Source organism: Pantherophis guttatus, chromosome 2 (assembly GCF_059756535.1).
Source record: "Pantherophis guttatus breed Tessera chromosome 2, ASM5975653v1, whole genome shotgun sequence".
Classification (NCBI taxonomy): Eukaryota; Metazoa; Chordata; class Lepidosauria; order Squamata; family Colubridae; genus Pantherophis; species Pantherophis guttatus.
In genome coordinates, this window is record NC_142064.1 from 181,215,032 (window position 1) to 181,231,865 (window position 16,834).

The window sequence follows — 16,834 nt, forward strand, 5'->3', positions numbered from 1 at the left end:
GCGATTCTGCCATGGTCTTAAGTATGAAAAATGGTCATAAGTCCCTCTTTTCAGTGCCATTGTAACTTTGAACGGTCACTAAACAAACTGTTGTAATTCGAGGACTACCTGTATTCATGTTTTATTTAGCCATAGAGCACTCCCATCTTGCTCTGTGGACAACTTGCATGTTGCCATGCAACTTGCATGTTGCCAAGCCTTAAAAAGAGAATCTCTTAAAGGAATTTCTTGTAAGCAACATTTGGATGGTGGAGTCCCTTGTCTCCTGTGCTTGAGGACTTGAAATCAGGATAATGCAGGGGCACAGCATTGAGACTGGAACCATCAGTGTAGTTTACTATTTCTGCAACTTTTGGCAGCCCTGTTCACATTTGATTTTTTTTTATTTATTTATTTTTTGGTGAATGGGGCTGTCACCCTGCACAATAACTCTGTAGAAATGTTTCACATCATAATTACACTGATGGCAATGTAGACATAAGTAAATCTGCAATTTGGCCAATCTGAGACAAGTACATTATCTTAACACCAGCGTTGGGTTTCACTTACCTTTGCTACCAGTTCGCTCGCATCTGTGCATGCGTCTGCGCATGCACAGATCATATTTCATGACGTCCAGGCAGGTGAGCGGAGCCTCCCGCTGCCGCTGCTACCCATTCGCCCGAACTGGCGTGAACCAGTAGCAACCCACCACTGCTTAACACAATTTCTTTCCTTTTTGTAGGTATATCTATATCTATATCTATATCTATATCTATATTATATCTATATCTATCTATTATCTCTCTCTCTCTCTCTCTCTCTCTCTCTCTCTCTCTCTCTCTCTCTCTCTCTCTCTCTCTCTCTCTCTCTCTCTGTGTGTGTGTGTGTGTGTGTGTGTGTATATATGATGCAATATTCTCCAGAAAGGCAGCAAGAACATGTCAAAGTCATACTTGCAAATTTGCACTAACTTGGCTTCATTTCTAAATGTGAAGGAAATTGATATTGCAGATAGAATTGTTCTCTTTCTGGAATGCCAAAGAAATGATAATGCCCTTTGAGAAACTGCTTTACTGTTAAAAGTCCATTAAACATGCCTTAAGCATGGTGCGTTTCTTGTTCTTTTATTTGATAGATCGATCAACTAAACTCTTCCTTGTTGAAAACAAAATTATGTAGTCTCATTAAAATGTTCTTGCAAAGACATAACACTTTTTATCTTCAGCTTTATACACCCACTCTAAATTTGTTTTCTGACCTTTATCCAATTTTTCTCTGGTTTGAATCATGCACTATTTCTAACAATCTCCCTGTAGACTCATCAGAATTATACTTCGGTTGAAAAAAATCTCTTGCTATTGCTTGCCCACTGTGTTTTTCTGAAGCTTTACATTTCATCTATACATTCTATTTTCTAATAACCTGCACCGTATATTTGTCCAGTGCCCTCTCTTTTTCAGGCAATTAACAAATCTGACCCTGAACAAAGGCCAGAATTAAAAAATGATGATTATGAATACACGCTCACCAGCTCCAAGGCTTTCTCTCTCAAAGGTTGGCCCAGGTCGATCCATTGGTGGTTTTTTGCTTCGATCGACTGGTGCTGGAATGAAATGCAAAAAGGATATTGGATCAGATAGCATGCTACTATTTCTGTGCACTATTTCCACAGCTTAAAGTCATCTTACTTATTTTTAGAATTCTAATAACAACTTTCATTCAAAAATTGGTTAAACTTAAAGAATAGCTTTAACTGCCTGGGTGGAATAGCACAATTTTGGGTGCTATTGATATCCCCTTTTTTCTACATAAATCAAATAAATAAATCAAAAACCCTTTACAAAATAAAGTTAATTTAAAAACTCAACATGCTATCATTAAAAAGAATCAGATTAGTATTAGAATTGTGGAAAGGCTGGGAAGGCAGGAGGAATATTTTATATTTTTAATAGTGGAAAGCCATTAAATGCAAGAAAGAAAGCACACTTACGTCTAAAGAGATTTGCACTTTTGTCTCTGTAACTCTCATTATTGCTTGAAGGAGAACTGAAAGGTGTCTGCCAAAGTACATTAACATAAACAAATAAATAAATAAATAGGAGTGTATTCAACAATATGGTACCTAACTTGAGTTAAATTTGCATGAAATAATTTTAGATGCCCTCCAGAGGTGCCAACAAAGTATCAGAATGATCTTCTAACTATTACATCTTTTATGGCTGGATGCATATTGAAGTAGGTTAAACTATAAAGAAAAACTCTCCTTTAAGTTAAGATTGAGTCCTATTGACTTCTTATATATGCTTATTTAGGGATTTTGACAATAACATATAAAATATTTGCCTTTCAATTCTTCCACACTTTTTTTTTACATCCCCATATAGACTATGGCCTGGCTGGTTCCTCATCCAAATATTAGCCTATCCCTGCTTTATTTTTCAAGATTAACCAAGGTTGGGTTTATTTATACTTCAGAATACTTTTAGTGAAGAATGCCTCTTCAACTCTGAGATGCAGAGTATACCTAAAGCATACTCAAAGCAAACATTCAAAACAGTTTGATTAAATGTTGTGAGGAAGATTATACAGACATGTATACATTGCTATACAGCATTTCTTCATGTTGTGGTCTGCCAGCAGCCTGCGGAGCTGGCAGCGGAGTTGGACAGTGAGGAGGCTGGGGAGGAACATGGGCCAGTCCTGGAGTCTGGGGAAGGCCCAGACGAGGGCTCTTTGTCAGAGGCAGAGATGGGCATCTGGGACTGATGCACGGACTCCGGAGCCTCCAGAGTCGGACAGCAGAGGGGCAGAGGAACAGGAGGAGCCTGTACCTAGTGCACACATGCGCAAAGCTGCCAGAAGGCACGAACAGTTAAAATGAAAGGGACGACTTAGGAGTAAGGCCTGGAGATGATTGGCCCGCCCATAAGGCTTAAAAGAGAAGCAAAGGCACGTGGGCCCTTTGCAGGAAAGCAATGTTGTTAATTCTGTTCCCAGTCGGCATCTCTGTTTGATTCTGGACTTCCTTCAAATAAATATGAAAATAAGCTATTTGAACTTCAAAGAAACTACATACCCCATGGACTCTGCTTCGGGATGCTCCTGGTATGGGGCTGTGGGCAGGCCTCTGTGGGGGAACAGGAGGCTGGAGAGAAGTTTTACCTCTCTCTGTTGCAGGTCTGTCTAACAAAGGCAAGGGCATATATATTAACCTCTTTTTGTTGTGTGAGCTAGGTATTTTTAAAACATTTCTACATTGCCACAATAAACATGGTTCTTAGTGACTTCCATAGGGGGAAAAAAGAGCTGAGGTGGCACAGTGGTTAGAGTGCAGTACTGCAGCTACTTCAGCTGACTGCTAGTTCAGCAGATCAGCAGATCAAATATCACCGGCTCAAGGTTGACTCAGCCTTCCATCCTTCCAAGGTGGGTAAAATGAGGACCCAGATTGTTGGGGGCAATATGCTATTTAGTATACTGTCTTTGGTGTAAGCCGCCCAGAGTCCTCGGAGGATGGGCGGCATAGAAATAATAATAATAATAATAATAATAATAATAATAATAATAATAATAATAATAATATATATATATATATATATATATATATATATATATATATATATATATATATATATATATATAACCAATATAAAAATAAAAACACACTACAATTCAAACAACATAAAAATAAAAACAGTACAATGCTGCAATATAAAAAAATAGAATAACATGATAGCAATATCAAAATCAATTAGGGGAAAGCTCTCTAAAACAGCCTGGAATTTAAGAGCTTTTGAAAAGCAGCACAAAGAACCTAACCTGATCTCCATAAGGAGGCTGTTCTATAGATACAGCACTGCAATAGAAAAGTAGTCCCTGAATCTCCAGAAATAGGAGGTTTGTACCTGTTTTTTCCTATTAGATTTAGAGTCAGGCCAAACTGGTTGGAGACAGCAATTCTATACATCCTAATGTCTATGGAGATTCTTGGTCATCCAGGTCATGGTTGTCCCAGAGATGCTTTTTCAAGAGGCAACTAAAACCAGAAAGTCCAGTTGTCTCTTGAAAAAGCATTTTTGGGATATAGATCAATGGTAGGTTTCAAAATTTTTTACTACTGGTTCTGTGGGTGTGGCTTGGTGGGCATGGCATGGCTTGGTGGGCGTGGCTTGGGAAGGTTATTGCAAAACCCCATTTCCTCCTGATCAGCTGGAACTTGAGAGGCAGAGAATAGATGGGGGTGGGGCCAGTCAGAATTTTTACTACCGGTTCTCTGAACTATTCAAAATTTCCACTACCGGTTCTACAGAACTGGTCAGAACCTGCTGAAACCTATCTCTGATATAGATGTTAAGGTGTGAAGGGCTTTAGAGTTCAAAACAAAACCTTAAATTGGATTCAAAAGGCAACCAATGCAAAGCCCTCAAAACTGGTGATATGTACTGCCAGTTTTGAGAGCCCCAGAGCATGCAGGCTGGTGATTTTTGGACCACATGCAGTTTCTGAATATCTTTTATAAGCAGGCCCCAAGTAGAGAGTATTATAGTAATCTAGATAAGTAGTGGTCAGGATGCATAATTTTATATCTTTATGTTTTACTTTTATATTTATATTTAGGCTGGCTTTTCAGAAACTATGAATGAATTCCATAACGCAGCTTAAAAGAGCATGCAAACAAAGAATGAATTTGAAAAAAAATATTTTAAGGAATAAGAAAATTGTTGCTATTATTATTCAATGGGGAAAGTTCTCCACATCTCTTCTGCAAAATACCACACCTCCCCTCCCAATTATTTGAATAATGAGCTGCTTCAAATCAGATTTAAAATAGTTACCTATGTATGTTTTTGTTTGTTTTTTGTTTGTTTGTTTTAAACCATTTAATAATTTTTTTTTAAAAAGTAGTTACCTATGTAGTCTGAAGTGGCCAGAATTGGTTTGTGAGGAAATATAACATTGCGGACAGTGTCCTCATCATTTGATGGAGGAGGTTCATAATCTGCATCATTTTCATCAAACCCATCTTGATCATTGGGCGTCTCATAATCAACACCATCTCCAGTCTGATCTTCATCCGGGCTTTCATAATCATCACTTTCATCCTGTCAGAACAGATGTGTCCTTTTGCCAAAACAATCTATCATTTTAAGATTACCTTTCGGGGTACAGAATGAATTCTATCACAAGCCACAACCAAGAGTAACATTTAATACACAAACATATACACATACTCCAGAAGCTAATGATTCTATTTATAGTGATTACTCTGATAAGGTGGTAGAAAAGCTAACAATGCATTCCTTAATTTTCAAGATTATGCTAACTGCTCTCTCCCCAATGACTGATTTGAAAAGCATCCTTCATTTAGCTTTGTCAGGGAAATAAATTGCTTAGAGAATCTGTGACAATTAGAAACTTGGTAAAGGGTGATACACTAAATTCACTTTCTTCAAACATGTTTATCTGTTCTTGAACTGCATAATAGGTTTCATTAGAAAGTTGAATTATTTCTGATACTTTGGGGGTTTTTTGAAACACAATAATGTTCTTCAAAAAAACTGGATTTATTTATAATTTTAATTTATAGGACTGTTCATTCATGGATAATGAATGGCTTACAGAGATTAAAAACAATATTACAATATATGCATTGTCACATTTTAATAGTAGCTTCAACCCCAAACTGTTAGCAAAGTAAAGCAAAGAGTACAGTAGCAGTCTTGTCATGTTTACTATAATTCCGTTTCTTTCAAACATATCAATTGTGGTTATTTAAAACCAAGATTTAAGTGCACAATCTATGTCTATCTAGAGCTTCATCAAAATTTACCACTGAGAAACCATCATTTTCATAGCTACAGAAATGGGTAAATTTTTCTATTTATATGGAGCAATCATATTAAATTAATGTTTAAATTAAATTAAATTAATATACATTTTCAGTTAACAGACTTTATTTTTTGCCTGCATGTTCTTTAAAACAAATGCAACACTTGCCTCAAATGCCAAAATATACTTACAAAGGAGGACCAGCCATCACCCTCCTCTTGTTTATATTCTATGGAAAAACAGTAAAAAAATAATATATTTCTTAATACACAGAAGAATATAAACATTGAAATTTGGAATGGTTCCCCAGTTAACCATTAGTGCATAGTTAGCAGAGCTTGGTAGAGGAACCAGAGCTAATAAAGTCATGTATACAGTGGTGAAATGCAGCCAGTTCTATCCGGCTCGGGTGAACTGGTAGCGCCGGTGGCGGGAGGCTCCACCCATATGCGTAGGCATCATCACGTCCCATTTTTGATGCTCTGCACATGCACAGAGGTGTCACGAGCGAAGTGAGCGCGCACGCACACACTCCCATTTGCAAACCGGTAGCGAAGGTAAGTGGATTTCACCCTGCATGTATATATTATCTGATAGGTCATGATAATCCCTCCACAATATTATTTGTCTGTCTCAGTTGAATATTTGAATGTATTCCACTGAAAATGATAGAGCGTGAAATTTCAAGAGTCCTGTTTTGACATTTCATGTATCAGATTATAGCCATTTTCTCCATCAATGATTTACAGCATCTTTTGGTTTCACCTTGTCATTGTTAAGTCAATGTTAAGGTTGACCTGTTACATCAGCACAATCATAGTTAGATAATACTAAAAATGTTTTAAGTCATTAGCAGAGATCCTGCTTATACTGTATTGTGGATATTGAGTGATAAAACGGTGTATACCCGAATCATCCTTAACTGAAGCAGATATATGAGCAAAAAGAGGATCATAAGAAATGATCTTGAAGATCATAAGAAATGATCCTGAAGATCATAAGAAAAGAAACTGAAGCCTATAGCCTCAGTTAATTACAAAAAACAATTTCACAATTCATACATCAGGAAGTACATAATTAATTAGTATTTATTTACTAGGATAGCAAAAATCTTTGAGACACTCAGTAGTTCCTGTTTTGACTTAATTCTGTTAGCACAATTATCTACCGGTATGATTTATCTGTTCAAGAATGAGTATTATATTTATGTGTTTCCTACTTAATTATAATAATGATGGCACTCTTACTATATCTCTTGGGAGAATATATAAATTAAGAGCATGGCTTCAAAATGATTCCCTATCTTGTATTAAAAAAACAAAAAACAAACCATACCATCTCCAACTCAATTGCATTGCCAGTAACAAGGTTCTAGAAGGAAGTGTCTGAAGGAATAGTAATTTGAGTGAATGGATTAGTGTTAATCCTAAATGGAAAGTGGTAAACACAATTGTGTGTATCAGGCTATATGGCCTGCACCCCATCATTAGTCTGTTCTCATTGAGTGTGAGTGGGAGACAGAAACAAAGATTGAATTGCCAATTTGTTCATTATCTGTACACGGGACAGAGAGAGTGCTTTTTTGTCTTTCACCTCAGGCAGGAAAATGTCTTGCCTTGTTTGTAACCTATACTTTGATCTCCTGATGTCCTTGCCTCCCATCTTCTTGGAATGCTGCAGTTATTCCTCAAAGATTCTTTAAAATATTATACATCCACCTTTTATCCAATGATAATCCCTATCCTGCCTCTGTTCTGCATCGCCACCAAATAGTGTTGTCCATTTGGGACAGGCATGGCTATTTTTTTTTCCTCTGTTTTACTGCTCTTCCCTTTCAGCATGGTATCAGCCAGTCATGAGGATAATCATGAATCATGGTAATCACTGAGGCACGAATATGATTAGTCTCTTATCAGGATTCTGCTTGGCTTTTCTAGGAAGTTCCTCCTACATCTTGAGATGTTTAAACATCTCAATGGTTAAAATATGTGAAACACACGGCAAGACCCCAGGAAGACCCAGATAGGAAGAAGACAAATCCTGCTGAGTATGTAAAGAGAACTAAAATTAATTAACCATTAGGCAACTATTTCCATTACCATCCCAGGACTGGTGGGGGGGAGGGGGGAATAACTTAAATAGACTGATATAGGGGAAATGACAAATAAGTAATGAAAATCCAGTTTACTGTCCTTCATCATTTTCTGGGCACATAATGAGGAAAAACAGAACTATTGTATCTTCAATTAAACATACATTTCAGAATATTATTAAAGCAGAGGAGTGCCAAAGTGATCCTTCTTCTTCTTTAAATAAAATAGTGGATGTCTGTTCTACTCTCATATCTCTAGCTGAAAGCCTGGAGAGAAGTTGTCACCATAAATAGGAAGGTGATGGATAACAAAGTGATGAGTTCAGAAGAACTTATTGAACAAAATACTAATGAAAAGGGTAAACACTGGGAGAGAGATGACTATAGTTGAGGCTACTTAATAACCAGGAGGAAGGAAATATGTAATATCTCTCCCCAGTTCACAAACCAACTTTATCATACTCCCTACTGTACATCTAACTTTGCCTCCAAGAAATAAATTGCAAAGCATAACAGATTTTACACACCTTGATGCTTTTGTTGAATTATATTCAAACTTTATGTTCTTACTGATATATTTAAACATGATTTACAATTGTCTCATTGAGTTAGAAGGAGGGATTTTAGAGCAAAATCATGTGGTTAAGGGAGAAAGTTGACACTGAAGTGAAAACAGTGCCTATGATTAATCAGTATTGAAACAATATATGATACTAAGCTCTTAGGTAGTTTTGTTTTGATTCTGGGTAACCATAATTTCAAAAGATCAAATAACAAATGCAGCACTATGTTGTGACTTCCACCCTTTCTGAATGTGTACTGTGGCATCCAACCCAAGTTTGAAAGGGGTGGAGTTTGCATTGCAATGATGCAATGCTGTTGAAATCCTTCAATCCTGGGCCTGCCAATCAAAATGAATGGAAGAGAGAGATAAGTCCGAAACATTAGCAAAATGCAAGTTTTGTAAACAGTCCTGCTTTATTTATCTGTTCAATTTACATGGCTTTGGTGGAAGCCCAAACTATGAGTAGGTTTTACAGCTGCAAAACAGGAATCTTTTAGTATGGCATCAAAGGACAAGTAGGAAAAATGTTTTTCCACTTGTGGTAAATTTTATTTAACGCTTTTGCTCTTCAACTTTCATTGTTTTAAAAGCCATTATTATGTATCAAACTGTTGGCTCCAAGGTAAATTGATTTCATTTATTTCTCTTGGAAATCATTTAAATTAAACATCATGTTTAACATTTCGCATTGATTTCTGTAACATTGAAGTATAACCAACATAGCCTAAAGCCATACCATCAAGTAGGAATATTAAAAAAAAAAAAAAAAAAAAAAACTGGTTACCAGCATGAATTCTGAATATTGGTGCACAGTGAATAGGCATAACAAATATTTTTACCTGTATGTTCAGGAGATTTCTGTATCTGCGTTCTGTAAAATTAGAAGAGAAAATAAGCAAATTGGTGTTTTAGGTGATAAGACAATGATAAGAAACTTGGGTTATGTGTGGTGGAATCTCCAGCTAAACTGGAGGGAAGCCTTGTCTGGCCATTCCCAAAGGAATGCACTCAATCTGGTGAAATTCTTGTAACATATTTGCCTAACAATAAAGTTTCTGCTTGAGACAATTCATGAGCAGTTCTATTTGCTTGCCCCTGACAGGTTAATGCAAGTGTCCTGATTGCTCTGGTTTACCATTTGTGGAAGACATGAATATGTGACATTGTCCCCAATCCAGCCTTGGCCAAAGATGGCAGTTCCATCTCTCTTTCCTTGCATCAAAAAAAATGGTACCTTTTCCAGCTTTGGCCAGCACAACACATTCTAAACACTCCTAGATAGTGCGTGCCTTTGCGTATACACCCTCTCAGATCCAGACAGCTGTACAAGTTTTGCTCTGTGCAGATATATAGTTCAGATATTTGTGCAGTTTCTGTCTCTTCTCAGACTAAGTATTCAGATTCTTTTTTTAAAAAAACCACTCTCACAAGCTGAGCTTTCTTTAAAGAGGTTTTTTGTTTTTTTGCTGCCTTCTTAGTGCAAACCATTGGAGTCAGCTGTGAAGCTAATGAGACTAAAAGCCCCAGGCACTGAAATTAATGACACTTATTTCAAGAAATGTGCTCAACACTAGAGTCAGAATGGAGTTGCTGCAAATGGAGGGCCATATTATTTCTGCCTTAAGTCCCTTGCCCCTGAAAGGAAATCTACTAATTAGCAATAAAATATATGATATGACACCACTAGATTGTGAAACTCCCTAACACTTCATTTCACTCTTTGGGTGTTGTTTTGCAGAGGCCAAAAATACTCAGAAGCATTCTGAGTGTTGCATTACATTTCGCAAAGAAGCACATGTCATTGACTTTCAATGCTTACTTCCTGCCTCAGTAGGAAAAAGAATCTGAGCCCTTGTTGTAAAAGAAATTCACAGCTGAAAATAGTTAGATAAGTGAGCCTTGTCAACTCCAGCTACCTAACATTAGTATCAGACATGCCCCGGTCAGATCCCTTAAGAAGGAAAGACCCTCAACTCCATTTGGTTGAAGTGAAGTTGAAGAACCTATGTTCTTTTACTAAAGGTTGCTGGCTGCAGTAAAATCAGGCTAGAACTAAGGTTCCGATGCAAAAGGTTATATATTCCATCACCATCCCAACCCAGGCCTTCTTCTTTGACCAGTTTGGCCAATGGAGAGCTGCATAGGTGTTGTGAGAATCACTTGAATGTTTCACATTCCATTCCCAGGCCGCTCAGGCATCATGGCCTTAGAGACTGGCACAAACTGGTTCTGTGCATCTCTGGTCTTTCTCACAATGTCAATCTCCCCTCCCTATTTCCCCCCATTTCCCCATACAGGTTTATTGCCCATTGGTCCCCCTCCCCACAAAGGTTTTGATGGCAGGATGCCAGCAAGGGCTCAGGCCAGAAATGGTACAACTGACAATTAGATTGGAAAGCAAGGTTGTCTGCAATGAAGAAGAAGAAGGTATCAAGTTTCTGTTTTAGAAGCTGGTTTTGGAATCTGCTGGTGAAACTGAAAATATTAAAGCCTTTCAGAGGGACTTTCAGATTAACTAATTCAGTACGCTAACCAAGAATGAAATTCCTGGTAATTTCTCCCTATAAGCAATAGTTGTACAGCTGAATTGGGTGAATAAACCCAGCATCTATTCAAGAGAAGGTAAGTGCCAAGTCATACACTCATTAACATAATAGTTTCTGCTGGTGTTTAATAAAATGTGTTCTGTTGCAATATGTTAATGCCACTCATATTGAGTTTTAAAATTCAATCTCTTGAGCCATGCTGGATGATTTGGGCTGCACTAAGTTTGCTTTTGTTATTCCTTCCTTGGATGTGGTTTGGCAATTAATACTGTATCAAGCGAACACAGCTGAAAGCGGTTCCATTCAACCTAACAGCTGGATTTGCATCCTCTCCTGCCCTCTAATGGCAGTAAGTAACAGGAAAGTTTTCATTTACTATTGTTACAACAGAAATATACTAAACTTTTCCTACCTTTTTGGAAAGATGCTTCTTTTTTCTTCATGTCGGTTTATTTCCTGACTTAATTTACTTAGAATGCTGAGATGAGAAAAGAAACAAGGAGCAATTAATAAAATAATCATGATATTAAAACTGGATACAGTATGTTCAATTTGGTTTAACATCCCGATCCTGTTGCGAACTGGTAGTAAAGGTAAGTAGAACCCACCCCTGATTTAGTTGTGCCATTGCTGCATATTCTTCTAGTTAAGTTCCCAGCTAAAATACCTGTTGTATTCAACAAAAATATCTTCAATATTCAACAAAGTTCATTCTCACAGTTGTAAATGTGTATCTCAATATATTAGATATTAAATTTGAAATGAAATCATATTTTAACTAGATACTCTGGAATGCATTAACAAGAAACATCATATTTACTGAGACAACAATTTTAGTTTTCTTGGAACTTGTTTTTCGATTTTGACTTTTTGACTCCATGTAGACATATTTGTGCTTTTGTTTTCCCTAGGAAGATATTTAGATTAGAGGTTTTTAACTGCCATTGCCCAACAATATCCTGCAAAATCTAGCCTCAGGAATGTACGTGGATCATATTTAATGCAATAATTTTCAAAGGGCTCACTGTTGATTTTTCTTGGAAAAATTAACCAGGTTTCTGTGGAGCAGTGGTGAGATTCTACCGATTTGGACTGGTTCGGATGAACCATTAGCTCTGACTTTCAGCTGTGAGCAAACCGGTTCACTCCGACTTTGAAGTGGGCCCACCCACCCACCCCTGCATTATACTCACCTATATTTCTGAAGCCCAGCTGATTAGCGCAGCAGAGTGGATTGCCGTGCCTCAGATGCTTTCCTTGCCAGCAGTAATGCGGAAGGTGACTTTTCTCCAAACTGTGCATGCGTGTGTACTGTGCATCTGGCCCACGCATGCTCAGCGAACCAGTTGTTAAACCGGTAGGATCCCACCCCTGCTGTGGAGGATTGCAAACTACTGTTTATGTTTGGATATGATCTTGACTTGTAAAGAGAGTAACAGGCAAGGATCTATAGTTGGAATTATATGGTAAACTTTCAATCTCCAGTAAATTAAATGGTGTCAAATAAAAAGAGGCAGAGGCAGCCACAGTTTAAAGGTCAACCTTCACGCCAACTCTTACTGTATGTATGAAATGGAGCTTTTAGAAGTTTCTTTTCCTGTACATTAAAGTAATTACTATTACAAAAACCACTGTCACCTTTAAAACAAAAACCTCTCAGATTTTGGTTTAATTTTATTTTTCCATAGGAAGAAGGTTAGTCAAAATGCATGCATTAAGTAATCTTTTAAATTAAATTAAAATTTATTTTTATAAAGAAGGAACTGGTAAGACCAAATTTCTCTTTCTTTTCCTTTTAGTTTGTTGATGGTTTATAAAGTGGTCATAAATGCAGAACTATATATTTATGCATGCAGTGTAAATATATCGTGACGGGTCAAGAGATTATAGTTTATAACCTTGTGAACTCTCAAGCTTCCCCTTTCTGATATGTATTCAAGATGGACAATGATTAGTGTCTGTCTGTCTATCTATCTATCTATCTATCTATCTATCTATCTATCTATCTATCTATCTATCTATCTATCATCTCTCTCTCTCTCTTTCTCATGTATGTATGTATGTATGTATGTATGTATGTATGTATCTATGTATGTATGATTTTCTCTTTAGCTAGGTTCTTCCTATGTAAACCAAGATTTTTATGCAGCCCTAGTTCAGTGAAATCCCAATCCACTAGTTTCTAGGCTTTTTTCTGGCAGCCAGCAAGCACCCTGCTGCCCATTGGGAAACTAAGGAGACTTAGTCTCCTTAGTCTCCCAATGGCTAAAGAGAAATACACATAAAGGCCTATGAAAAGAAAAGAAAACATATATATATATATATATGAAGACATACACACCCCGAGACCTCCAACCAAATCACACTCCAGCCAGCCACAAAGATGAAGCCCTGCCACCTGGTGGAGAAAAAGCAACCATACACTCGAAGCCAAGCCAATAGACACAGACTGGGACTCCCAACCAATCAGAATGAAGAGGTGGGGCCATCCCAGCAAAGCAGACTACCAGCACCAGATTTGAAATAGTAAGGGCAGTTGCTGCAGAAGACCCCTTGCATAAGTCTGATGATGGCAGATGAGATTCTGTCGAAACGTTGCCAAAGTGAGGAGCAATGTGTGTAATCGCAGCTGTTTCTTCCTTTTAACTGCCAGTGGGGGTGTGAACTGATTGGGTGGGAGCTTGGCTGTGTTCTGATTGAGTGGAGGTGTGTTCTGATTGGTTGGGGGTTTGGCTGTGCTCTGATTGGATGGGGGGTTGGCTGTGCTCTGATTGGATGGGTGTGTGTTCTGTTTGGGTGGGGGCTTGGTTGTGCTCGGGTTAGTCTGAGTAGCAGGGGGATTTGAGCTGGTGAGCTGTGTTACTGTTGTTTGGCTTCGTGTTCGTGGCCGTGCCATCTCTTCATGTTGAGTGTCAGTCTGCTTCATGTATGGATTGGAGGGGTTTAAAGTGGCTAATGATGCAGCTGTGGTCTGGCTTCTGATCCGTGGTTGTGCCTGACCATCAGTGTGGGTTTGAGTCTGCTTTCTGCGTGGATGTGTAGTGGTTACATCCTGTGGCTCCTGTGGCTCTCGTGAGTGTGAGTCTGGTGTCATTCTTTGTGTTAGGGACTCGTTTGTCAATAAGGGCGGGTTTCCAAATGGCTGGCAGGTGGGAGGTATCATCTCGTTTATTCATGCTGTGTGGACGTTTTTCTATCTCGATGGCTTCTCTGATTATTCTGTTGTTAAAGTGTTCAGTTTTGGCGATAGTTCTGGTCTTTTTAAAGTCAATATCATGTTCTGTGGCTTTGAGGTGTTGGACCAGGGAAGAAGTTGGTTCCTCTTTTCTAACTGAGTTCTTGTTTTCTTCAATGCATGCACTTATTCTTCTGTTGGTTTGTCCGATGTATGTGGTGGAGCAGGCGGTGCAAAGGATTTCATATACTCCTTGATTTTCTAACTCAATTTTGTCTTTGGGGTTTCTTAGGATGGTGGATATTTTTCGGTTTGTGCAGAATGCTGTCTTGATGTTGTGTTTGTGGAGGATCTTGCTGATTCTGTCTGTGGTGCCTTTTATGTATGGGAGGAGGGCTTTGCCCGTTTTCTTGTTCTCTGTCTTGGATTTTAGTGGGGGTTTCTTTTTGGATTAGGTTGGTGATCTTATTTCTTTGGAATCCATTGGATGTTAGTACGTTAGTGAGAGTGTGTAGTTCAGTTTTTAGGTGTTGTTCGTCAGCGAAGTGTTTTGTTCTGGAGATGAGTGTCTTGGCTACGGAGTTGATCTGTGCTGGGTGGTGGTGTGAGAGTGCGTGCAGATAGCGGTTTGTGTGTGTTTTCTTCTGGTAGATGGTGTGTCCTAGGGAGCCATTGGATTTTTTGTAGACTAAGACATCCAGGAAGGGAAGTTGGTTGTTCGCTTCTGTTTCCATGGTGAACTGTATTTTGGGGTGTAAGCTGTTGAGGTGTGTGAGGAAGTTGTCCAGTTTTTCTTTCCCATGTGGCCAGATTATGAAGGTGTCATCTACGTATCTGAGCCAGAGTTTCGGTTTGTGATCAGATTTTTCTAGAGCTTGGGTTTCAAAGTGTTCCATGTAGAGGTTAGCAATGACAGGTGAGAGGGGTGATCCCATGGGTGCTCCTTCTATTTGTTTGTATTTTTGTCTGTTATAGATGAAGTATGTGTTGGATAGGCAGTGGTTGGTCAGATCTAGGATGTGCTTGGGGGATCTGACCAACCACTGCCTATCCAACACATACTTCATCTATAATGGACAAAAATACAATATAATTTATAATTATTATAATATACAATATAATTTATAATTATAATTTATAATATATAATTTAATTTATATACCGCCCTACTCCCGAAGACTCAGGGCGGTGAACAGCCACAAGCTAAAAGTACATCATACAAAAGTTAAAAACCATTTAAAAGTATACTAAATAATTTTGGCCCAAAAAATGAATTTAAAAACACCCAATTAGTATAAAACTTAAAAGCAAATTAAAAGGGAGAGTCAAGCCAGACCAGCCTGCTGGAATAAAAATGTTTTGAGGGCGCATCGGAATGTGCGTAAATCTGGATCCTCCGTATCTCCGGGGGGAGCTCATTCCAGATGACAGGTGCCCCCACAGAGAAGGCTGTCCCCCTGGGGGCCGCCAGTCGACACTATTTGGCCGACGGCACCCTGAGGAGCCCCTCTCTATGGGAGCGTACTGGTCGGTGAGAGGCTACTGGTGGCAGAAGTTGGTCTCGTAAGTACCCTGGTCCTAAGCCATGGAGCTCTCTAAAGGTGGTGACCAAAACCTTGAAGCACACCCGGAAGACCACCAGGAGCCAGTGCAGCTCGCGCAGGAGGGGAGCCACGTCGCTCCCATAACCACCCGCACGGCCACATTCTGGACCAGCTGGAGCCTCCGGGTGCTCCACAAGGGGAGCCCCATGTAGAAAGCATTACAGTAGTCCAGGCGTGAGGTGATGAGGCCATGAGTGACCGTACATAATGAGTCCCAATCCAGAAAGGGACACAGCTGGCGAATCAGGTGGACCTGATAAAAAGTCCTCCTGGCCACAGCTGTCAAATGCACTTCTAAAGACAGTTGTGAGTCCAGGAGGACACCCAAGTTGCGAGCCCTATCCGTGGGGGCCAACGACTCGCCCCCAATAGTCAGTAATGGCACCAACTGACTATATCGGGATGTCGGAAACCACAGCCACTTGGTCTTGGATGGGTTGAGTCTGAGTCTGTTTCTCCCCATCCAGATCCGCACGGCCTCCAGGCACCGGAACATCACTTCAAGGGCATCATTGGGGTGATCCGGGGTGGAGATGTACAGCTGAGTGTCATCAGCGTACTGGTGGTACTTCACCCCGAAACCATGGATGATCTCGCCCATCGGCTTCACATAAATGTTGAACAGAAGGGGCGAGAGGACCGATCCTTGTGGCACCCCACATACAAGGGGCCTTGGGGCCGACCTCTGCCCCCCTGTCAACACAGACTGCAACTGGTCGGAGAGAAAGGAGGAGAACCACTGCAACACGGTGCTTCCCACCCCCAACCCTTCCAACCGGTGTAGCATGATACCATGGTCGATGGTATCAAAAGCCGCTGAGAGGTCTAACAGGACCAGGACAGAGGAGCAACCCCTGTCCCGAGCCTTCCAGAGATCATCAACCAATGCGACCAATGCTGTTTCTGTGCTGTACCCAGGCCTCAAGCCCTACTGGAACGGATCTAGATAAACCGATTCATCCAGGTACTGAGGCAGTTGTCGCGCGACCACACTTTCAACAACCTTTGCAACAAAGCGTAGGTTGGAGACTGGGCGATAAT

The 16,834-nt window shown here is 39.5% G+C and overlaps 1 protein-coding gene across 1 annotated transcript in view; it reads right to left on the bottom strand.

Annotated features, from left to right (window-relative positions):
* Nucleotides 1-16,834, bottom strand: part of LCP2 (lymphocyte cytosolic protein 2) — a 52,358-nt gene that overhangs the window by 15,027 nt on the left and 20,497 nt on the right. Inside the window, exons 4-10 of the mRNA XM_087885165.1 lie at nucleotides 11,427-11,492; nucleotides 9,308-9,339; nucleotides 6,003-6,040; nucleotides 4,892-5,084; nucleotides 3,059-3,165; nucleotides 1,973-2,039; nucleotides 1,511-1,585 (exon numbers count right to left, since the gene is read on the bottom strand). Of these exons, the coding sequence (XP_087741291.1) occupies nucleotides 1,511-1,585; nucleotides 1,973-2,039; nucleotides 3,059-3,165; nucleotides 4,892-5,084; nucleotides 6,003-6,040; nucleotides 9,308-9,339; nucleotides 11,427-11,492 (578 nt within the window). The remainder of the gene's footprint in view (nucleotides 1-1,510; nucleotides 1,586-1,972; nucleotides 2,040-3,058; nucleotides 3,166-4,891; nucleotides 5,085-6,002; nucleotides 6,041-9,307; nucleotides 9,340-11,426; nucleotides 11,493-16,834) is intronic.